The 24,901-nt window shown below is 37.5% G+C and overlaps 1 protein-coding gene across 10 annotated transcripts in view; it reads left to right on the forward strand.

Annotated features, from left to right (window-relative positions):
- PRKD1 (protein kinase D1) overlaps nucleotides 1–14,965 on the forward strand; it is a 352,406-nt gene extending 337,441 nt beyond the window's left edge. For 5 of the 10 annotated variants that reach the window (XM_064374710.1, XM_064374708.1, XM_064374709.1 and 2 more), the window contains 2 exons: nucleotides 13,069–13,154; nucleotides 13,987–14,961. In XM_064374710.1, the coding sequence (XP_064230780.1) occupies nucleotides 13,069–13,154; nucleotides 13,987–14,205 (305 nt within the window). In that variant the 3' untranslated portion in view covers nucleotides 14,206–14,961. Of the gene's footprint in view, nucleotides 1–13,068; nucleotides 13,156–13,986 lie in introns of those variants that run through there. The other 5 variants (XM_021674897.2, XM_064374707.1, XR_010342022.1 and 2 more) reach the window with 4 other exon arrangements.
- The last annotated feature ends 9,936 nt before the right edge of the window (nucleotides 14,966–24,901 follow it).

Here is a 24,901-nt window from a genome sequence, read left to right on the forward strand (position 1 = left end):
TTTTTTTTTTTTTTTTTTTTTTTTTTTTTTTTTTAGCAGGAATCTATCTCTTTTTTTTTTTTTTTTTTTTTTTTTTTTTTTTTTTTTTTTTTTTTTATTGCATTTTAGGTTTTGGGGTACATGTGAAAAACATGCAAGGTTGTTGCTTAGGTGCATACGTGGCAGTGTGATTTGCTGCCTTCCTCCCCTTCACCCATATCTGGCATTTCTCCCCATGCTATCCCTCCCCAATTCCCCACCCCCCCACTGTCCCCCCCACTCCCCCACAACAGACCCCCATGTATAGTGCTCCCCTCCCTGTGTCCATGTGTTCTCCTTGTTCAACACCCGCCTATGAGTGAGAACATGTGGTGTTTGATTTTGTGTTCTTGTGTCAGTTTGCTGAGAATGATGGTTTCCAGGTTCATCCATGTCCCTACAAAGGACGCGAACTCCTCGTTTTTAATGGCTGCATAATATTCCATGGTGTATATGTGCCACATTTTTCCTGTCCAGTCTATCATCGATGGGCATTTGGGTTGGTTCCAGGTCTTTGCTATTGTAAACTGTGCTGCAATGAACATTCGTGTGCATGTGTCCTTATAGTAGAACGATTTATAATCCTCTGGATATATGCCCAGTAATGGGATTGCTGGGTCAAATGGAATTTCTATTTCTAGGTCCTTGAGGAATCGCCACACTGTTTTCCACAATGGTTGAACTAATTTACACTCCCACCAACAGTGTAAAAGTGTTCCTATTTCTCCACATCCTCTCCAGCATCTGTTGTCTCCAGATTTTTTAATGATTGCCATTCTAACTGGTGTGAGATGGTATCTCAATGTAGTTTTGATTTGCATTTCTCTAATGGCCAGTGATGATGAGCATTTTTTCATATGCTTGTTGGCCTCATGTATGTCTTCTTTTGTAAAGTATCTGTTCATGTCCTTCGCCCACTTTTGAATGGGCTTGTTTGTTTTTTTCTTGTAAATCTTTTTTAGTTCATTGTAAATTCTGGATATCAGCCCTTTGTCAGATGGGTAGGCTGCAAAAATTTTTTCCCATTCTGTTGGTTGCCGATTCACTCTATTGACTGTTTCTTTTGCTGTGCAGAAGCTGTGGAGTTTGATTAGGTCCCATTTGTCTATTTTGGCTTTTGTTGCCAGTGCTTTTGGTGTTTTGGTCATGAAGTCCTTGCCTACGCCTATGTCCTGAATGGTTTTGCCTAGGTTTCCTTCTAGTGTTTTTATGGTGTTAGGTCTTATGTTTAAGTCTTTAATCCATCTGGAGTCAATTTTAGTGTAAGGTGTCAGGAAGGGGTCCATTTTCTGCTTTCTGCATATGGCTAGCCAGTTTTCCCAACACCACTTATTGAACAGGGAATCCTTTCCCCATTGCTTGTTTTTATCAGGTTTGTCAAAGATCAGGTGGTTGTAGATATGTTGTGTTGCCTCCGATGCCTCTGTTCTGTTCCATTGGTCTATATCTCTGTTTTGGTACCAGTACCATGCTGTTTTGATTACTGTAGCCTTGTAGTAGAGTTTGATGTCTGGTAGTGTGATGCCTCCTGCTTTGTTCTTTTTGCTTAGAATTGACTTGGCTATGCGGGCTCTCTTTTGGTTCCATATGAAGTTTAAGGTGGTTTTTTCCAGTTCTGTGAAGAAGGTCATTGGTAGCTTGATGGGGATAGCATTGAATCTGTATATTACTTTGGGCAGTATGGCCATTTTCACGATATTAATTCTTCCTAACCATGAACATGGAATGTTTCTCCATCTGTTTGTGTCCTCTCTTATTTCGTTGAGCAGTGATTTGTAGTTCTCCTTGAAGAGGTCCTTTACATTCCTTGTTAGTTGTATTCCTAGGTATTTTATTCTCTTTGTAGCAATTGTGAATGGCAGTTCGTTCTTGATTTGGCTCTCTTTAAGTCTGTTATTGGTGTATAGGAACGCTTGTGATTTTTGCACATTGATTTTGTATCCTGAGACTTTGCTGAAGTTGCTTATCAGTTTCAGGAGCTTTTGGGCTGAGATGAGGGGGTCTTCTAGATATACAATCATGTCGTCTGCAAATAGAGACAATTTGACTTCCTCCTTTCCTAATTGAATACCCTTTATTTCTTTTTCTTGCCTGATTGCTCTGGCTAGAACTTCCAGTACTATATTGAATAGGAGTGGTGAGAGAGGGCATCCTTGTCTAGTGCCAGATTTCAAAGGGAATGCTTCCAGTTTTTGCCCGTTCAGTATGATATTGGCTGTCGGTTTGTCATAAATAGCTTTTATTATTTTGAGATACGTTCCATCGATACCTAGTTTATTGAGGGTTTTTAGCATAAAGGGCTGTTGAATTTTGTCGAAGGCCTTCTCTGCATCAATTGAGATAATCATGTGGTTTTTGTCTTTGGTTCTGTTTATGTGGTGAATTACATTTATAGACTTGCGTATATTGAACCAGCCTTGCATCCCCGGGATGAATCCTACTTGATCATGGTGGATAAGCTTTTTGATGTGCTGTTGTAATCGGCTTGCCATTATTTTATTGAAGATTTTTGCATCTATGTTCATCATGGATATTGGCCTGTAGTTTTCTTTTCTTGTTGAGTCTCTGCCAGGTTTTGGTATTAGGATGATGTTGGTCTCATAAAATGATTTGGGAAGGATTCCCTCTTTTTGGATTATTTGGAATAGTTTCAGTAGGAATGGTATCAGTTCCTCTTTGTATGTCTGGTAGAATTCGGCTGTGAACCCATCTGGGCCTGGGCTTTTTTTGGGTGGTAGGCTCTTAATTGCTGCCTCGACTTCAGACCTTGTTATTGGTCTATTCAGGGTTTCGACTTCTTCCTGGTTTAGGCTTGGCAGGAGGCAGCTGTCCAGGAATTTATCCATTTCCTCCAGGTTTTCTAATTTATGTGCATAGAGTTGTTTGTAATAATCTCTGATGATGGTTTGAATTTCTGTGGAATCTGTGGTGATATCCCCTTTGTCATTTTTTATTGCATCTATTTGGTTATTCTCTCTTTTCTTTTTTATTAGTCTGGCTAGTGGTCTGTCTATTTTGTTGATCTTTTCAAAAAACCAGCTCCTGGATTTATTGATTTTTTGTAGGGTTTTTCGTGTCTCTATCTCCTTCAATTCTGCTTTGATCTTAGTTATTTCTTGTCTTCTGCTAGGTTTTGAGTTTTTTTGATCTTGCTCCTCTAGCTCTTTCAATTTTGACGATAGGGTGTCAATTTTAGATCTCTCCTTTCTTCTCATGTGGGCACTTATTGCTATATATTTTCCTCTAGAGACTGCTTTAAATGTGTCCCAGAGATTCTGGTATGTGGTGTCTTCATTCTCGTTGGTTTCGAAGAACGTCTTTATTTCTGCCTTCATTTCATTGTTTATCCAGTCAACATTCAGGAGAAAATTGTTCATTTTCCATGAGGCTGTGCGGTTCTGGGTTGGTTTCTGAATTCTGAGTTCTAACTTGATTGCACTGTGGTCTGAGAGACTGTTTGTTATGGTTTCCGTTCTTTTGCATTTGCTGAGGAGTGATTTACTTCCAATTATGTGGTCAATTTTAGAGTAGGTGTGATGTGGTGCTGAGAAGAATGTATATTCTGTGGATTTGGGGTGGAGAGTTCTGTAAATGTCTATTAGGTTTGCTTGTTCCAGGTCTGAGTTCAAGTCCTGGATATCCTTATTAATTTTCTGTCTCGTTGATCTGTCTAATATTGACAGTGGTGTGTTGAAGTCTCCCACTATTATTGTGTGGGAGTCTAAGTCTCTTTGTAAGTCTTTAAGAACTTGCCTTATGTATCTGGGTGCTCCTGTATTAGGTGCATATATATTTAGGATCGTTAGCTCTTCTTGCTGCATTGATCCTTTTACCATTATGTAATGTCCTTCTTTGTCTCTTTTGATCTTTGTTGCTTTAAAGTCTATTTTATCAGAGATGAGAATTGCAACTCCTGCTTTTTTTTGCTCTCCATTTGCTTGGTAAATCTTCCTCCATCCCTTTATTTTGAGCCTTTGTGTATCCTTGCATGCGAGATGGGTTTCCTGGATACAGCACACTGATGGGTTTTGGCTTTTTATCCAATTTGCCAGTCTGTGTCTTTTGATTGGGGCATTTAGTCCGTTTACATTTAGGGTTAATATTGTTATGTGTGAATTCAATCCTGTCATTTTGGTGCTAGGTGGCTGTTTTGCCCTTTGGTTGATGCAGGTTCTTCATTGTGTTGATGCTCTTTACCTTTTCGTGTGTTTTTGGAGTGGCTGGTACTGGTTGTTCTTTTCTATGTGTAGTGCCTCCTTCAGGAGCTCTTGTAGAGCTGGTCTGGTGGTGATGAACTCTCTGAGTTCTTGCTTGTTCACAAAGGATTTTATTTTTCCTTCACTTATGAAGCTTAGTTTGGCTGGATACGAAATTCTGGGTTGAAAGTTCTTTTCCTTAAGGATGTTGAATATCGGCCCCCACTCTCTTCTGGCCTGTAGGGTTTCTGCTGAGAGATCTGCAGTGAGTCTGATGGGCTTCCCTTTGTGGGTAACCCGACCTTTCTCTCTGGCTGCCCTTAGTATTTTCTCCTTCATTTCAACCCTGGTGAATCTGATGATTATGTGTCTTGGGGTTGCTCTTCTAGAGGAGTATCTTTGTGGTGTTCTCTGTATTTCCTGGACTTGAATCTCGGCCTGCCTTGTTAGGTTGGGGAAGTTTTCCTGGATAATATCCTGAAGAGTATTTTCCAGCTTGGATGCATTCTCTTCGTCACATTCAGGTACACCTATCAAACGTAGATTAGGTCTTTTCACATAGTCCCATATTTCTTGTTGACTTTGTTCATTCCTTTTTACCCTGTTTTCTCTAATCTTGCCTTCTCGTTTTATTTCATTGAGTTGATCTTCGACCTCTGATATCCTTTCTTCTGCTTGGTCAATTCGGCTGTTGAAACTTGTGCATGCTTCACGAAGTTCTCGTGTTGTGTTTTTCAGCTCCATCAATTCGCTCATGTTCCTCTCTAAGTTGTCCATTCTTGTTAGCATTTCGTCAAGTCTTTTTTCAAGGTTCTTAGTTTCTTTGCATTGGGTTAGAACATGTTCTTTTAGCTCACGGAAGTTTCTTATTATCCACTTTCTGAAAGCTGATTCTGTCATTTCATCACACTCATTCTCCGTCCAGTCTTGTTCCCTTGCTGGTGGGGAGTTGTGATCCCTTGTAGGAGGAGAAGTGTTCTGGTTTTGGGTGTTTTCATCCTTTTTGCGCTGGTTTCTTCCCATCTTTGTGGATTTTTCCACCTGCTGACTTTGTAGTTGTTGTCTTTCTGATTTTGGTAATTTTAAGTCTGCTGTGGCAGAACTCATAAACCCCCTGCTCTTCCCCCGAGGTGTTTTGTCCCAGGGAGTTACTGTTTTATGATGTTCCCCTGTGCGGTTGCTGTTTTCCCTGCCCACAAGGTGGCAGCCTAGTCACACTCAGGTTGCAGAGGCTTCGCTAAGCTGCTGTGGGCTCCACCCAGCTTCCGTGTGAACTTCTGGGTGTAGTTAGAACTGCTTCCGCTATGTTGGCCCGCCCCTGTAGTGACGGAGTCTCTGTAGTGGCGGATTGCCTTGGTACAGAACAGCAGGGTGCCTATGGAGAACGCCCCTCCTCCACAGAGCTGGACCGTCCCGGTTTCAGTTGTGTTTCAGGTCTTCTTGCTGGGTAAGAGGGGACACCGTCTCATCTGATCTGCCTCCGGAGCCGCTGCGTTGGCTAAAGCCGCGGCTCTGAGATTCGTGGCGCTGGCCTGGCTCCCCGTTTCAGCTCCCCTTGCTGGCTTATAGGGGATTCAGACTCTCTCACTTTGTACAGTGAGCCGTTGCCTCAGGGTGCCGGCCCAGCGGCTGCGCCGTTCAAGCCAGCGGCGCCAGCGGCGCTGGCGACCCGTGTGGCTTCTCTGCGTGTGAATCTCCTGGTCTGTGGGCAGTAAAAATCAGTCTGGAAATACGGCGTCCACTCACCCTCTGTGCTTTCTCTCGGAGCTGCATTCCCGAGTTCCTCCTAAGCGGCCATCTTGGATCTCTCCCCCAGGAATCTATCTGCAAAACGATTTTTAAAATAAACACACAACTTCCCATCAGCATGAAGCAAACCAAGGGGAGAGAAGTACTAAGCACTACACTGTGACAGGCAGTGAGGCAGAACTGAAAGAGAAAACACTTGCCTGAAGGCAAGGAGGTTGAAGGCTGATTTTGATGGCTCTGTCACCAGAATATTGTTCTCATCTGGTTTCTCTTTTGAAAATATACCTGAATAATTTAGGATGGAGAGAAGTTGGGGAAAAAAATACTGTGTCTGGACAAAAGAGATCAGCTTTGAGGTTCCATAGGTAATTTCCGTCCTATAAAATACACATTGTAAAATAAACATAATCTACATGGCAGTTACTCTCAGCATCATTCTGTTTTTCTAAAAAAAAAAGTCACTGATCTTATGATCTGTTATATTTTGTAGAGTTGTGATGCCATATCATTCAGAAATACTCTTAGCCAAAATATACAAACCATATGCATACAATATGGGTATTAAAACTTAAGAGTTAAGAAAATGGCTATAAAAATTTCTAATTAATATATTTGGTCTACCAAATGCTATTTAGCAAGCATTTTTCTAATGTATTATGGTTTAAATATATTTTACTTTAAAGATTTATGAAACTTACATGCAAAAAATGAATACCCAATCTGTGTGAGCTTAAAGGAGCTAAAATCTAATTATGAGAATGTGGGGAGATAGGCATGTATTGAAATAATAAAAGAAAATAAGATGGGAAGTGGAACATGATTGAAAGGTATGACCTGGGGAACGTATTAAGAATTTAAATATGTTCAATTAGAATCTTTCTGTAGGGTTTTCTGCAAGCTTTGGATACCCTCCAGTTTAGCCACAACAGTGACACCTGCAAATCTACCTTCTACATACAAAGAACCTGTTGTGTTCACATACTTGGCATTTGCTTTAAAATAGAAAATGACTGCAATAATGTTTGTGCAACTTCAAATATAATTCTGAATTTTGTTGTTAGAAGAAAATGAAATCTATATCATATTCTGATGGATGTTTCTTTTCATATTAAAACATAAAGCCCTCAGCACCTGCATATAGCATTTAATTTTGTCTGTGTTCAGGTGTTCTTGTGCACCTAGCAAATAGGCTACACAGAACTTCAGCTATCCTTATATCTGCCAAAAGTCCCATTCTGCTAAAAGAGAATGTTTGATAAAATTTTCTCTTTGCTTTCCTGACATTTTTTGTCTCTAAACTGATAGGGCAAGGAGAAAAAATGCTGTACAGGAAGTTAGAAGGAGAGTAACCATGTTAGCCAAGAATTTATTGTAGCAAAAAAAGAAACATTAGACTTCAAACACTAGATATCTTTTTTTTTTAACTTGTAGGGAACATTATTGTAAATTCATGGCTAGAGACATTTTATAAAACACAAAACTCTTTGTTCATGAGGAGACAATTTAAAAATGTAAATTTGCACCGTATAATTGTTTAAAATTTTTCCATAAGAAGAGAAAAAAAAAAGACTTCCCACATTGCCCGGATGTGGCTATTTAAGAAACTTTAGATTTAAGACAAGGTATTAAAAATCTGGAAGGAGAGGATTGAGCTTAAGCATGAATAAAGAGAATAAAATTCTCAGAATAATGTCAGAAAGACTCACCCTCCAGAATAAATGAGCAGGTATAATCAGAAAACAATCATACCACTCTTTCAAAAGGTTGGTGTCATATTTACTGCAGAAAGAAGGAGGAACTAACCACTGCCTATTTTACTCCTGTGTCCTTCAGGAAAAAAGTGGTGGGGGTGGGGGTATTCAAACTGAGCACATAAGTGGGGAAGACGGTACAGGGAGCCCAAGAGAATAAAGGATTCTCATTTCCCCTACTGCTTTGGCTGTTGTTCCATCTCTGCTGTTTAAATGGCACCTGCGTATTGCCTGAAACCACTGAAAGACCGCACTATGTTGCAATATATCTTACCCCGAGAAACCTAGGTATTTGGATATAGTCCTTTTGCTATTTTTATAGGAGGTACATGGTACCAAGAATTTCTGAGGCATTCTTCCTCCAGTATCTCTTTTGCGTAGGCTCCAGATTCCTAAAGGACCCAACTCCTTACGGAGCTGCAAGTAAACTGGAGTTTCGGCGTTCTTCTACCCTTCCCAGCTTGGGCATGAGTACCCTAATCTGCAGCCAGATTATGACATTTTATTCTATTCCACTCCTTACTTCCCTCCCTCCCACAACTAGACCATGTTCCCTTTCTCCTTTACTTTGTTTTTGAGAGGAATTGATAGAATGGCCCAATTTCGTATCTGTCTCCCCTACTCCCCTGCTGTTCCAAAAGCATGTCCTACCACATTCACTCTAGATCTGAATTCTGAATTTTGATTTTAGTTTTGCAAGTGGATTTGAGACTCCAGTTGGGCTTCTTTCCCTGATTGTTGGCTCTTTTCTGGGACTGCTGTGACTTCTCCAGCTTTACTACACTGACTTCTCCTTTACAACTGGCTTCCCCTTTCTCTTGTCTTAGTGTCTTTGTACTTGATAAATTACACATGGCAGTCTCTGCTGGGAGCTGGCACCTACCAGAAATGGAAGTATCACAAAAGTGCACTCAATAGCAGCTATAAGATGGGTAAATGTTCAGAGCTGGACATACTGCATATTGAAGAAACTAACAGATGTGCTCTTAGAGCCATTGTAATTTTTAATAAACCATGGATAAAATGAGAGATACCAAGGCATTTAAGATAAGCTAGAGTTGTCTGAATTTCTAAAAGGGGGAAAGAATGGATTATGAAATTTTTCAACAAGAAGCTTAGTATTTATCCTTGACAAAATTCTAGAATGAATGAATGATTAAATAGATGATTTGCAAATATTTAGAAAACAAAATTTAGCTCTTAGAAGAAAATGACTGACAGTATTTGTCACTGTTAATTTACTTAGAATGTATTATTGCAGAATAACTCCACTTTTTTTAAAAGTAGGATTTTCAGATTGGTAGAGTGAGTCTTACCAAGAACCAATGTGTCTCAATGACAGTAAAGCATTTGAAAAAAAAAAATCGCCTGAAATAGCCTTTGGAGAAGATAATAAATATGAGCTAGATAGGAATACTTCTAGGAGGAAGCATTGCCTCTTTTTAAGGCTTGCTCAAACAATAATTAATAGGTCTGGCAGTGTTCTGTGATAGAGTCAGAAAGCCCTATGTTTAAGCCTTACCCTGAAAAAAGTTATAATAATTGTGTTAATACATAACAGATGGGCTTGTTTGGTGTAGACATGGCGGAAAGCTAGGAGAATTAACCCCTCTGACATGAGAGTGTCGTATCACATTCAGAGCTATGGTCACGAAGATATGCATACACACATACACACATCTTTGCATTCAAACACATAAAAGTGTGACAGAAATATAACTAAGGGTTTAATTATCATGACTGTCACAATTAAAAATTTAGTTAATTTTTGAGATTATTGTCCATTTATAATGATGAGTTAATGGTATAATATGGTTGCAGTCTGCCAGTGTTTAAGAGCACAGGCTTTGAAGTCCAGTCCCCCTGGGTTTCAAATTCAGCTGTATTGCCTGTCTGACTTGGACCAAGTTACATGGCCTTTTGAAGCTTCCAGTTTTCCTTTTATATAAAATGGAGATTAAAATAATAACTACTTTCAGGGTGTTGTTATAAGGACTAAAGAATATGAATGTAATTTTTTTTTTGAGACGGAATCTCGCTCTGTTGCCAAGACTGGAGTGCAGTGGCACGTTCCCAGCTCAGTGCTGCAACCTCTGCCTCCCGGGTTCAAGTGATTCTTCTGCCTCAGCCTCCTGAGTAGCTGGGATTACAGGTGTGCGCCTCCACACCTGGCTATTTTTGTATTTTTAGTAGAGACGGGGTTTAACCATATTGGCCAGGCTGGTCTCAAACTCTGGACCTTGTGATCCACCCACCTCGACCTCCTAAAGGGCTGGGATTACAAGCGTGAGTCACTATGCCTGGCCCAGGAATCTAATTTTTTTTAAAAAAGAATGAAAACCCCTCAATCCCAGGCTATATGAATAATATATTTGTGTATAAATCAAATTGGCAGCTAATGAGGAAAATGTTGATCAGTGATGATCACTGAATTTAGCAGGGACATTGAGTAAAGCTAGTGAACATTAAAATCGAGGTGTACAGGAAGACTAAGGAGGCTGAAAGAGCTGAAGGAACTATAGAGGTGAGATTAAGGGGAATGAATCACTGTCCCCAAAGATGTAAAGAATTGTTATAAAGTTCTCCATTGCATCTAAAACATAAATAGGACTAACGACGTAAGTTATAAAAAGAAAACACTTTTTTTTTTTTGCTTCTAGTAGGATATTAATTAAAGGTCCAAGATTCGAAATGGTGTGTTGTGTCATGATATAATCTGTGGTTTGGGGAAGGGCATGCACATGCCTTTGCAGTTAGATTGTGAACTTTTCAGGGCCAGGGCTTGATCATTAGCTATTTATTCCATAAATAATTGCCAACAGTAATTACTTAGGGTGGATTTGGTGAATGAACAGATAAATAAATGATTTATACATACATAATACATGTAAGAAAATTTTATTACATGAATATTATAGCAATGTAGACATGGCCAGTGAAGAGAATATTGGAAGGGAAAAAACCTCTAGACTGTCAAAAATGTTTAGTAAAATGCATTTTGGATGGTATCATTAATGCTGGATTATATACAACTTGATTAATAAAAAGGATGTTTTAAGAGTTCCAGAAAAGTAACAAGTAGAACAGAATTCGCAACTACTAATGATGGACCTATTTTCTCACTAACACCATGGTCCCAACATTTAGATACAGGCACTAACATTTAATAGTGAATTATTTCTGTTGTTTGCTTCCAAAGCGACAAAATATATGTATATACATACACACACTACACACACACACACACACACACACACTTACTTATACACACACATGTATCTCCTCTAATTCTCTCCTCATATCCTTAAACATTTTCTCTTGGAGATACTTGTCATTGCCTTGTTGTGCTTATTCAGGTCACTTGGGTTGGGTGCTGTGGTGTAGTCAGACTAATGATTGCATGCTTCATTCAGCAGAACAATTTTTTCATTTGCACTTATTCCATTCCCTTCAGACACTTCTAATTTCCCCTCTGATAGTACTTCCCTCCCCATTATGCAGTATGGTTCACTGCTGGGGCCCATTTGGGCACAAACCAGATATTTTGTTGAGTTACTGTACTCCTACCTTTCTAATTATAGAATTCAAAACAGAATGAGTGAATTGCTGACATGAATTTATTTCCTGCAGTGTCTGGGGCAGTGAAATGCTTGCAGTATGCTTGCAATAGCACATAAGTTCTCCCTTCACTCCTTGTCCTCCATTTTTGCTATGTGGCTTCACAGCAGCAAGAATGGAAGGTGCATTTTTCTCACCAGTGAGTAAATCATGTGAATGGCTATTTTAAAGCACATGCCCTATATGCAGTTCACAGAGAGAACTATACTTTCAAAAGCTCTCTGAGAACACATGCTTGGAATATGAAAATGTACTAAGTACAGTATTTCCTCAGGCATCCTAGGTAAGGCAAAAGAGTATAGGCATAGGCAACATTTAAATGTGTGTTGTTACATTTCATTTCTCCAAATAATTGTTTGATGTTTGATTCTACAGCCCTTCAGTGCAGGCAAATACTTGGAATATTAGCATCATAGAGATAAAATTCTCAATTACCGAAAGACTGTAGAAGTCACTTTTCTTTGCCTGATACTAGGAAGGATTCTGATTCAAGGAAGCAGTCTTTGTTCCTCTAGTCTTATGTGACAGTCTGTATCTTCAGGTCCATGCAGGTTGATGGACACCAAAAAGTGGATTCAAAGCTGCCTGATTCAAGGCTTAGTGATTGGGAAAGATGAGGAGTTAATTTTCATTTTCATTTATCAGCTCCCTGTTTGATTAAGATTTTTGGTAGAAAGAGCCAACTTTCAGATATAATGCCCAGAATAGGTTAAGGCAAAAGTCAGCTCTTTGAAATATAAATGCTTCCATTAGGTTGGCAGATTTCACGAAGCTCTTTTTAGGAAGAAAATGCTAAAATTTAAAATAAAACATGGAAATTATTACAAGAATGAAAAGTGTGAAAGAATGACTTTAATAAATAACAAACTATTAATGATGTATACTGAAAATATAATGTCCAGAAAAGGAGAGTGAAAACTCCATCACATGGTACTGTGGGTAACTAGGATGATTTTCACACTAGATAATAATAAGTATTACTTTTTCTTTGTAAATTACACTCATAGGCATCCCAGTCACAAGCAGAGTACTAGGCCAGAGGGACTGTGGTTCTAACCCTCAGAGAACAGTTCTTGTTAGATAGTTTTCTTTCTATCTGACTTTCTAGAAGGTCTACGATGGCTGATGTAATTCCAACACATTCGTTATTTTTAAAAGCAAAAGCAAAGTAAAAGCAACTAAAGTGTTTTCTTCTTGGGCTGATGGTTTTCAGGCTCCAGGTTTATCATGAGATATGACCCATGTTATGCTGTATTTTTTCCATACAAATAAGATGTTCAGATGTCTGTCATTTAATTCAATACTGTGTGAACCATTGTGTGTATTCAAATATTCAGCATGTTTTATAACAGAATTAGTAAATACTTTATCTTGAATATTAGTTTTATCCTGCCCATATTGTAAGATATATTTAAATGATGTATATATAAACAAAATTTCTAAACTAAAAAATATATTAAAGCATAGACAAATTGAAATGCATATCATACAATGATAATACTTCTTCCACAATTACTTCCAACTTTATTTATTTATTTATTTTTTAGTATCCAAAATAAAATGAAGGCCAAGGTTTCAGAATTCTTAAGAGGATTTTTTTTTATGTTCTAGTTCCTTGTCACTATGCTGCATTTAACTGTGTGAAATAGCAGATGTGAAATAAACTATAAATGAATTATGCATATGTTCCAGATTTGTCATCTATTTTTGCTGATAATTTTTTTAACTTTTTTCAGCCATTGATCTTATCAACAATTTGCTGCAAGTAAAAATGAGAAAGCGCTACAGTGTGGATAAGACCTTGAGCCACCCTTGGCTACAGGTAAACAATAATCATTGAGTTTTCTTAGCTGAATGAACTTCTAAGTATTTATAGGATTTTGATATTTAGAAATCTTTTGCAATAATTTTTAAAGTGTGATTATTCTAATATCAATTTGTTTGCTCAAAGTATGCAACTTCATAAGACTTAATAATAATTTAGTGTTTCTAAACATTTTTTTCTACCAGGATTACTTGATAGAGGAGATACACACACACACACACACACACACACACCCCAAAACCCAAAACCAAAACCAAAAATAAATAAATAAACCAAGGATCATAACAGACATCAGAAGACCAGATTTCAAAAGCATCTGTATGTGTAATCCTGAAAAATGTACAAATAGATGCCCATCTGGTCATGCACTATACTCATTTAGAAGCTATATTTTAAAATGCTAGGTTATTATGTATGGAACAAATGCATGGCAAATACAAAGTATATTCATCTGCTTCTATTCTCTTAAATATTTATTATTTTCAGATTGAATTTCAAGTTTAGAAAAATAATACTCTGAAATACTGAAGGATTATTTGTAGGCATTGAATTTCAAAGGAATATCAGCATTCATGATTGCTTGACTGCAAACATTAATTGCCTACTCTTTGATCCATGGTATCATATACACAGTATGTATTTGCAAAGATTAGGTAAATTGGATGGTTTTGGTGCTGATGCTGTCATTTGAGGATGCATGATGAAAGATTCAGTGCTGTTAGAGTAGAAGGAAAAGGGTAACTCATAGATTGTGGAAACTGACAACATATGAAACAGCATGTTGAGTTGTAATGATCTCTATGGTAATATTTTGGAATTTCTTCTTCAGGACTATCAGACCTGGTTAGATTTGCGAGAGCTGGAATGCAAAATCGGGGAGCGCTACATTACCCATGAAAGCGATGACTTGAGGTGGGAGCAGTATGCAGGCGAGCAGGGGCTGCAGTACCCTGCACACCTGATCAATCCAAGTGCTAGCCACAGTGACAGTCCTGAGGCTGAAGAAACAGAAATGAAAGCCCTTGGTGAGCGTGTCAGCATCCTCTGAGTTCCATCTCCTATAATCTGTCAAAACACTGTGGAACTAATAAATACATACGGTCAGGTTTAACATTTGCCTTGCAGAGCTGCCATTATTTTCTGTCAGATGAGAACAAAGCTGTTAAACTGTTAGCACTGTTGATGTATCTGAGTTGCCAAGACAAATCAACAGAAGCATTTGTATTTTGTGTGACCAACTGTGTTGTATTAACAAAAGTTCCCTGAAACACTAAACTTGTTATTGTGAATGATTCATGTTATATTTAATGCATTAAACCTGTCTCCACTGTGCCTTTGCAAATCAGTGTTTTTCTTACTGGGGCCTCATTTTGGTAAGAGACAGAATGTATCCATGGAATAGTTCTGTTTGATGTGTCCCATTGGTGTTGTCATTGTAAACAAACTCTTGAAGAGTCGATAATTTCCAGTGTTCTATGAACAACTCCAGAACTCATGTGAAAGAATAAATGAATGACGGGGGTAGGGAATAAAATCCTGAGACATAAATACATGAACAAGTTTTAATGTATAGTTTCAAATCCTTTGCCTGCCTGGTGTGCCTCAGTATATTTAAACTCAAGACAATGCACCTAGGTGTGCAAGACCTAGTGCTCTTAAGCCTAAATGCCTTAGAAATGTAAACTACCATATATAACAGATAAATTTCCTTCTTTATTATAATACGCTGTTGTACTATGGAAAATGAGCTGCTCAGCAACCTTTCACCTTTGTGTATTTTTCAATAATAAAAAATATTCTTGTCAAAATATGTATCCATCTGAGTGAATTATTTTCATTCATAGTTCACAGTCGGGTTTTCAGGCCAGCTAAGAGTGGAGATGTCGCTCAAAAAGCAGGAAGAAATGCTCGTCGTCTAGAATGTAGCCTTCTCTACTCTGAAGCAGTAAAAGTATGTTTCAAAGTGGAGTGAAGCCTTTGTGTCTTGCATGTGGTTTAATTTCCAATAGAAAGGAAGGCTTTCGAAGTGAAAAGTGACCAAAGCCAAACAGAGTACTTGGAGGCATAAGTAGGAATATTGCAAATACCATCTTAATGTAGCTTTCTGATTTAGTAAGTAGAAGCTAGAGATTTATTAGAATACCAGATCTAGTTTCTTTTCCTATCATCTAAAGATGATACTGAGGTGAACCAAAAAATCACTTAAAGACTGGAAAGTAATCCTGAAACAGAAAGGCTTATCAAGTGAAGTTCTACAGCCTGGAGAAGAGAAATTGGACCTAACAGATTTTAGGTACATAATATGAATAATGTGGGCTGTTTTCCTTAGTAGCAGGATGGCAATATTATGCTGTATAACAGAAAAAAAATGCAATTAATATTTGGAAGACTGTTATGAGACTTGTGAAACAGTTGACTATATTAGATAAGTATGTTAAGACTGTACTCTTTCCACATGGAGGAATAAGGGGACAATAGATAATCTTTCTAATGATTAGTCTCTGTTTTGTATTATTATTGAACTTTAAAAGTAAAAAAAAATTAAAGGTTCCTTAGTCTGCTTTTCTCTAGGGGGAGAGTATGTGTGCGCGTGTGCATGTGTGCAGGCATCCACAAGTGAATTTGCATACACAAACATACATGTGCCATCAAGTTGAAAATAGAATGTTAATCAGTAAGACAATGACTCGCTTGCCAACCTAAGAATATAACTGGCACCTTTCCTGTGATATCTTTTCTAAGCAATTTCAGGAAAATGAAAAAGGAGTGGAAGCATGTAAAGTTCTTCCCTCTTAGTATGTGCACCATATAAATTAGAGGCTTATTGTTCAAATTATGATAATTTATATAGTTTATATGCCTATGTTTGATCAGCTGCAATATAAAATGTAGTCAATAACTTTTCTTGCTTGATATGGGATCCTAAAAAGATTATAGGAACATAAACCATGGTAATACTATCCATATAGTATAAAATATCCTAGAGTCTTTGATGATTAGGAAGAGTAACCAAATATTACTCTACATTATAAAACCACACAGAAGTCATTATTCATGCAGCAAAAAATTATTTCACATCTGTTCTCCACGGCTTTTTGCTAGATTCTAAGATTTTGTAATGTGAGTAAGACATAGTCCCTGCACAAAATAAATGTATTAGATAGAAATGAATAAACGTAATAAATTCTTGGTACTTTTAGAAAATAAGATGTAAAGATACGCGGCATCATGGAGAACAGTTAATAATGGAGGAAGAAGGCAACATAATGATGTTTGAGCAGAACTAGAAAAAATCATGGTGTATACCTGGCTGAAAGTAGGAGAAAACAGCATGAACAAAGACGAAGGTCCAAAGAGGACTGTTACACAGACAAAAGTAATTCTTTATGAAGAAAAATAAAGGTAAGGAAGAAATGAAGACGTCCATCCAGTAGAGATGGGTGATGATCTTGGTCTGGAGGCCCTTGTATGTTATTCTGGGGACTTGGAATTTATTCTGTGTAAATCCCAGGAAACCAACATTTTTTAAGCTGAAAGAACTATTAATCAGAAGCAGTTAGAGATTTAGAAAGAGTGAGTTCACATTTTAACCTTTGTGTATGAAGTTTCTGTAGGACACCCAACTTTGAAATGCTCTGAAAGTAGTTAGAAATGCGTTTGGGGTTTAGGAAAGAAATCTGGAATTGAAGATAACGGATTCGAAAGTCAACAGCCCAAAATATGTTGATGGGAATGACTCATCCCTGGGGGAAAATAAATATAATGAAAGGAAAGTGGTCATAGGGCACAAACCTGAGAATTATTGATATGGAAGGATCAGTCAGAATAAGGAAAATTGAAAAGGAATTTTCAGAGGTAGAATCAAATGGAGTAGTAATACAGATATCAACATAAGTAATTTAAAGGATTAAGTAGGTAACAGTAGAAAATGTTACGGCAAGGTAATAATTTTAGCCTTTTGGGGGGCACCCTTACCAACTATTTCAGCAGTTTGTAGTGAACAGGACTCTCCTTCTACATTCAGAGTAGCTATGTCAAAAGAATCTCTGCGTGGTCATGATACTGACAATGATACTGTCATCAAGCAAAGGAATGAGAAAGCCACTGCCCATGTCAAGGAAAAAAGTGGGCCACTAAAAGTCATGCTACTTTCTGCCACCAACGATATTAGTGATGCTGCAAAGACTCCAATTTTAGTAAATCAGCACCCACTTTTGTGTTAAAATACCAGCAATAAATTTACTCAGACCTCACATCAGTGGTATGTTATAATAATAAGGGCAGGTGAGCAGTTTATAGTTAATGCAAGATGCAGATTAACATTTTTGATGCAGAAAAGGTATCATTATGACAAAAGTAAAAGAAGTGACAGAAACTCCTTTGAGGCAGGATGTGTCCTCTATCATTGTCATATATTTCTTTAAAAAACAATATTTTCAGCTTACCCAAAATGCCGTGAAAATTGCTAGCCTCTATGTATCCAGAACCATTAGAGCAAACTACCACGGTCCTTGCTTTTGGCCTGAGCAAGCGGACAGCCCTGAGGGAAATGTTTTCATCAGTGATGCTTTTTATATGATCATTATCCTTAAGGGAGAAATAATCTTTGAATTAAGTGAATACCCACTCTGATGGATACAATTTTGAGAAATATATGATCAGCCGCTTTATTGAATGTATATAATAAGTATAGTGATTAAAATGAGAAAACCATCTGTCTCTTCCTCTCTTCATTCATTTTCCAATCAATATTCAGTCTGACAACCTTCATAAAGTAATTACATTTTGCATACCCTTTTTTTAGACCTATTTTAAGGAACCAAATACTAGTTCATCTGAAGACACATTAAGGCCAATGGAGACGGGTCTGCTCCCTTTCATTGCCAAAAGACAGTACACTCTTTCATCTCTGATCTTTCCACATTGCCTGAAGCACTGTTCTCTCTGCCCCACTCCCTCTACTGTGTTAATGCCTATTAATCCTTTTGCCATTTGTTTGCCCTAGGTTTCCTGTCCTTTTTGTTCCCATGCTCCTCTTTAACTGCCTCTTTTGTGCTAGATACATAATTTTAGTAAAACATTTTAATTTCTTTGTTGAAATTTTACTACTTATTTTAGTTATTTTTCTTGATGATTCCTCTGGGGATTATAATATGCATATTTACTTATCACTATCTACTTCAAATTAACACTAACTTAATTCCAGTGATACAAACTTTGCTCCAATATCGCTCCATTCCCTCCACCCTTCTTTGTGATATTATTGTCATATATATTACAGTTTTATGTGTTGAAATCATTTTGCAATATTGTTTTATGCAATTATTCTTTAAATCAGTTAAGAAAAAACAAAAATATTTTTTCCTTTGTATTTACTTACCTTTTCCATTGTTCTTTATTTTTTCATGTGAATCAAGGTATTATCTATCGAGTGTCATTTCTATTCTGCCTGAATATCTTTCTTTAGTGTTTCCTTGAGGCAGGTCTGCTTGCAACAAATTCCCTGTCTTTTTATATCTGGCAATGTTTTTATTTCACCTCTGTTTTTGAAGTGAAGTTTTGCTGGGTATAAAATTATTGATTGACAGAATTTTTCCCCTTCAGTATTTTAAATATGTCATCCTACCACCTTTTAGCCTCTGTTATCTCTCATGAAAGATCACCTTTAATCTTATGGTGGTTTCCTTACATGTGATAAATTGCTTTTCTCACTGCTTTCAATATTTTCCCTTTGTCTTGCAACAGTTTATGATGTGTCGAGGTGTTGGGTTTTTTTTGTTTGTTTCTTTTCTTTTCTTTTTTATTTTGATTATCCTACTTGGGTTTGTTGCAATTCTTGGATGTGTAGATAAATAGTTTTTCATCCAATTTGAGAAAAATTAGGCCATTATTTCTTCAAAGACTTTTCTCTCCCTTTTCATCTTTTCTGTCTGGGACTCCCATTACATATAACTTGGTGTGCTTTGGTGAGTGCCAAAGGTTTCTGAGGCTCCATTCATTTTTCTTCATTCTTTTTCTTTCTGTTCTTCAGATTGGATAATCTATATTGATCTGTCTTCAGCTTCACTGGTTCTTCCTTCTTCTAGAACAAATCTGCTGTTAAGTACCTCTGGTGATGTTTTTCTTTGTTTCTATTTTATTATGAAATATACTTCTCTTTTTAAAAAAATATTTTCTGTTGACTAAGTCACTGTTATACTTCCCTTCGTTTTTTAAATGTGGTTTCTCCTGTGTTTTTAAAGCATATTTATAATAGCTGCTCTGAAGTCTTTGTCTATTAAGTCCAACATTTAGGCTTTCTCCCTCTCTTTCCACCTCATCAGAGACAATTTCCATTGAAATCCCCAAAGTATGATGTATGCATCACACTTTGCTGTTTCTTTGTCATGTCTTGTTGAAAAATTGATATTTTAACTAATGTATCATAGCAACTCTTGTGATCCATCCCCCCAGTAGCTATTGCTGTTTCTATTTGTTTGTTTAGTGACTTTCCAAAATTAATTATCTAGAATCTATCTTCCCCATAGTATGCAGCTGCTGATTGCTCTGGTGCATTTTTTTTGGTTGTTTTTTGTTTATTTGTTTGTTTGTTTTTTATGTTTCATTGTGTTGTTTGTATTTTTAAGTCTGGCTTCCTAGGAGCCACCTCTATAACAGAACAGCTTAGTGCTCAAAAAATAATAGTTCAGACATTATGTTTAAGTACCTTGAGCCAATAAAGCTTCTACCCTTTTCTGATGTATCTAAGCATGGGTTAAGTTCAAACAGTTAATAAGTTTCCCCCAGCTCCTTTTTACTTGCTGTGTGTGCAAAACCTTACATTCAGCCAGGGAAAAGTAGATGCCTAAGGCCTGCATCAGTCTCTTCTGAGTGTGTATGGAGCCTTGTAAATACATATAGCCTTTTAGCCACCAGGGATATGTAGAAACTTTCTCCTCATCTTTCTATTAAATTTCTGATTGTTTTATTAGTGTTCTCATTGCCCCAATCAGTATTCTAACCTAAGGAGAGCTGCAACATTGACCTTCCATGATTGTTTACAACAACATTGCTATTATCAGTCCCCTCCATTAGCGGAGTTTCTTGTTTTTCCCAGCCTGCCTCACCCTAATAGAACTACCTTTTCAGAAGGCAGAGAATAGAGGAGGATGGGAGCAAGCTAAAAGGCCATAGACTCCCATTATTCTTACTTAGTAGTTTTTCTCGAATAAATGCTTAGCAATTTGAGATCTGCTCTTGGCCAATTTTTGAAGTTCTAAAATTGTTGATTTTGACAATTTTTCCAGTTATATCATTGCCCTTTGGGAAGGGATTTGCTGAGGGTTTCATGTTGCTATTCTAGAAGTCCCCAGAGATTGTAATATTAAATTAACTTTAAGAATAGTTGTAGAACATTAGACAAAGTTTGTATAATCTATTATAAATAAAAATACAAAATGAGTTAGAAAATATTCAGAGAATTCCAAGTTTTCTCCTGTTTTCACATTTCTCACGATGAGCTATTAAACTATCAGGTTATTAAATGTTAATTCTCTTGAGAGTAAAACATCTAATTTAAAAATTACATTTAATCCATTTCTCCCTCTTTTGGGCTCTGAGAGTCTGAACATTATGACTTCCTGTACCCAAGTGGGTAAAAGCATTCTCTCTCTAACAAAATATGAGTGGGTATAGATGTGGCCCACATAAACCTTTAAGCCCTAAGAGCTAATCTCAGCTAACACCAGCATGCCACTCGAGTAGGACTTGCCAAATTGTTTTTCCATATACAAAAATGTAGCACTGGGGATAACTATTCTACATAATTTCCTCAGCATTGTGAGCTCCTTTGTTCCTTTGTCCTTCTTGTTTGAGTTGTTTCTTTTTTAACGCACTTTAAACTTTTCTTGCACATTCATTGAAAGAATTGTTTTTGGTTTTATTTGTTTAATTTGAATAAACCTTCTAATTAACTCTTTTCCATATGCTTTCTTACCTCCATTGAAACAGACCCCACCACCACAGTCACCAATTGTTCTTGCTGTGTTTGGTTTCTACCAACAAATTTTTGTTTGATTTTTACAAGCTCAGTCTCCTATCTTCAACAAAACACACACACACACACAGACACACACACACACACGTGTGTCAACTGGGATCTTCTTTAACCTTCTAGTAGAAATTTTCTATATTTTCTTTCTCTACCAAATTTCTCACATTTTTTTCTCTTTGCTTTCGGTGTGTATATACCATAGAATGAAATCCTATTTTTTTAACTTTTATTTTAAGTTTGGGGATACATATGAGGGTTTGTTCTGTAGGTAATTTTGTGTCACATTCATGTCATGAATTTGTTCTACAGATTTAAAATCCTAATTTTTATCACCAATAATCTGCTCATAAGAATATTAATGGCCTTAAACTTAATATTAGTCAATTATCTCAATACAGTATAGTGGTTAAAAGCCCAAATATGTAGACAGACAAAAGTTGGCTTGAATTCTGGGTGATAATGAAAACATTGTATGTATACTTATGTCTTTTTTGGGGTGTTTAAGATATTAAATGGAATAATGCATCTAAAACAGTAAATATTTGTCCCATGGCATCAATAAGTGAAATTTCAGCTTCAATAAGTAAAATTTATTATTATTTAGTCATTCAACAAATATTTTCAACCACTTTTTACGTGCTGGGAATATAATAGATAGAAATACTGATTTGGTTACTTCCGACGTTCCCCATGTGCTTCCTTATCTGATATCCTCCCTCCACCTGTTTTGATGAGGTAATGAAAGGGGCATGAACTTTGAAGCTTGACAGGTGTGGATCCAAATCCTAACTCCAAGACTTGTGTGAACTTAGGCAAAGTACTATGAAGTCTCTGAGCCTTATTCTACCCAAGAGTAGGACTATGATAATATATATTTTACAGTGCAGTTGGGATAACTAAGTAGGCACATATTGAAATTTCTTAGTGAAAATGCTGGCATATATTGCAGCTCAATAAACACTAACCTACTCCTCACCCTTTACCTCTGTATGTGGTTCCCAATGTTTTCTTATTTTGTCTCTCAATATTTTCTCCCTCTGATATGATTTATTTCCATGGACTCAGCTATTGCCTTCACTAGCACTCCCAAAACTATCTACAATCCAATTTCATCTCTCATGAATTGATAGAACATTTTTTATCTAAAGGTCCCACCATGATTTTAAATTCAACAGATCTAAAATCACACTTATTATTTTAGCCTCAAATCAGCTATACTATAGACTTCTAAGTGTAACCTTTCAGAATCTTCTTTCTCTAATACACTCTATATTCCACTGCCAGATTTGTCTTCCCCCAAAATTGCTTTCATCATTATACTCACATAGTCTAAAATTTTCAAAGACTTTGCTCACATTTGTTTACAAGAAAAATGAAAATGTCTTCATGTTACAAAAACTGTGGGGTACAAAAATTAATAAAATACTAATATGGCTTGGCTGTGTCCCCAGCCAAATTTCATTTTGAATTTTGCTCCCATAATTCCCATGGGTCATGGGAGAGACCTAGGAATCACAAGGGCAGGTCTTTCCCATGCTGTTCCCCAATACTTAATAAGTATCACAAGATCTGATGGTTTTATAAAGGGGAGATTCCCTATACATGCTCTTTTGCCTGCCACCATGTAAGATATAACTTTGCTCTTCCTTCACCTTCTGTCCTGATTGTGAGAACTCCCCAGCCATGTGGAACTGTGAGTCAATTAAAACTCTTGTCTTTATGAATTACCCAGTCTCAGTTATGTTTTTATTAGCAGAATGAGAGCAGACTAATACAGTAAATTGGTACTGGGAGTGGGGCACTGCTGTAAAGATGCTCAAAAATGTGGAAGCAACTTTGGAACTGGGTAACAAGCAGAGGTTGAAACCGTTTGGAGGGCTCAGAAGACAAGAAGGGAAAAGTTTGAAACTTCATAGAGACTTCTTGAATGGCATTAAACAAATGCTGCCCATCTCAGATGGAGATGAGAAACTTGTTGGGAACAGGAATAAACTTGACTCTTGCTGTGTTTTAGCGAAAAGACTAGCAGTATTTTGCTCTTATCCTAGAGATCTGCAGAACTTTGAACTTGAGAGTGATGATTGAAGGTATCGGACAGAAGAAATTTGTAAGCACCAAATCATTCAAGATGTCACTTGGATGATGTGAAAAGCATTTGGTTTTATGTATTCACAAAGATGTGGTTTGAGATTGGAACTTATGTTTAAAAGGAAAGCAGAGCATAAAAGTTTGAAAAATTCACATCCTGACAATGTGATAGAAAAGACAAAGCTATTTTCTGAGAAGAAAATCAAGCTGGCTGTGGAAACTTGCATAAGTAATGAGGAGCAAAATGTTAATCACCAAGACAATGGAGAAAATATCTCAAGGCTATATCAGAGACCCCTAGGATCATAGGCCTAGAGACCTAGGAGGAAAAAATGGTGTTGTTGGCCAGGCCCAGGGACCCCTGGTCTGTGCAGCCTAAGGACTTAGTGTCCTGCATCTCAGCTGCTTTAGCTGTGGCTAAAAGGAACCAAAATACAGTTTGGGCTGTGGCTTTGGATGGTTCAAACCCCAGTTTTGGCAGCTTCCATGTGGTGTTGAGCCTGTGGGTGCACAGATGTAAAGAACTGAGGTTTGGAAACCTCTGTGTAGATTTCAGAGAATGTATGGAAATGCCTGTATGTCCATGTAGAAGTTTGCTACAGGAGTGTAACCCTCGTGGAGAACCTCTGCTAGGGCAGTGCAGAAGGGAAATGTGAGCTTGGAGCCCCCATACAGAGTCCCCACTGGAGCACTGCCTGTGGAGCTGTGAGAGGAGGGCCACTGTCCTCCAGACACCATAATGGTAGATTCACTGACAGTTTGCACTATGTGGTGGAAAAGCTGCCGAAAGTAGCTGGTCGGGGGCAGACTGTACCATGCAAAGCACAGGGGCAGAGATGTCCAAGATCATGGAAACCCATCTCTTGCATCAGTATGACCAGGATATAAGACATGGAATCAATCAAAGGAGATCATTTTGGAACTTTAAGATTTGTCTACCCCGCTGGATTTTTGGACTTGCATGGGTCCTATAGACCCTTCATTTTTTCCAATTTCTCTCATTTGGAATGGGCATATTTATCCAATGCCTAAACTCCCATTGTATATAGGAACTAACTAACTTCCTTTTGATTTTACAGGCTCAAAGATGGAAGGAACTTGCCTTGTTTTAGATAAGATTTGAACTGTGAACTTTTGAGTTAATGTTGAAATGAGTTAAGACTTTGGGAGACTGTTGGGAAGGCATAATTGGTTTTGAAATCTGAGAACATGAGATTTGGGAAGGGTCATGGGTGAAATGATATGGTTTGGCTGTGTTCCCACCCAAAACTTACCCCGAATTTCCATCTGCAAATTTTCTAAACTCTCCATCTGCAAACTTGCAGAACTTTATACTCTGCTTCCCTTTTAAACATAAGTTATAGGTCTCATAATTCCCACATGTTATGGGAGGGACCCAGTGGGAGATAATCAAATTATGGGATTAGGTCTTTCTCATGCTGTTCTCATGATAGTGAATAAGCCTCATGATATCTGATGGCTTTATAAAGGGGAGTTCTTCTGCACATGATCTCTTGCCTGCCACAATGTAAGGCTTGACTTGGTCCTCCTTCCCCTTCCACCATAATTATGAGGCCTCCCCAACCATGTGGAACTGTAAGCCAATTAAACCTCTTTCCTTCAT

The sequence above is a fragment of the Aotus nancymaae genome, unplaced genomic scaffold (genome assembly GCF_030222135.1).
Source record: "Aotus nancymaae isolate 86718 unplaced genomic scaffold, 86718_ANA_hifiasm-v0.15.2.pri h1tg000011l, whole genome shotgun sequence".
NCBI classification, from domain to species: Eukaryota; Metazoa; Chordata; class Mammalia; order Primates; family Aotidae; genus Aotus; species Aotus nancymaae.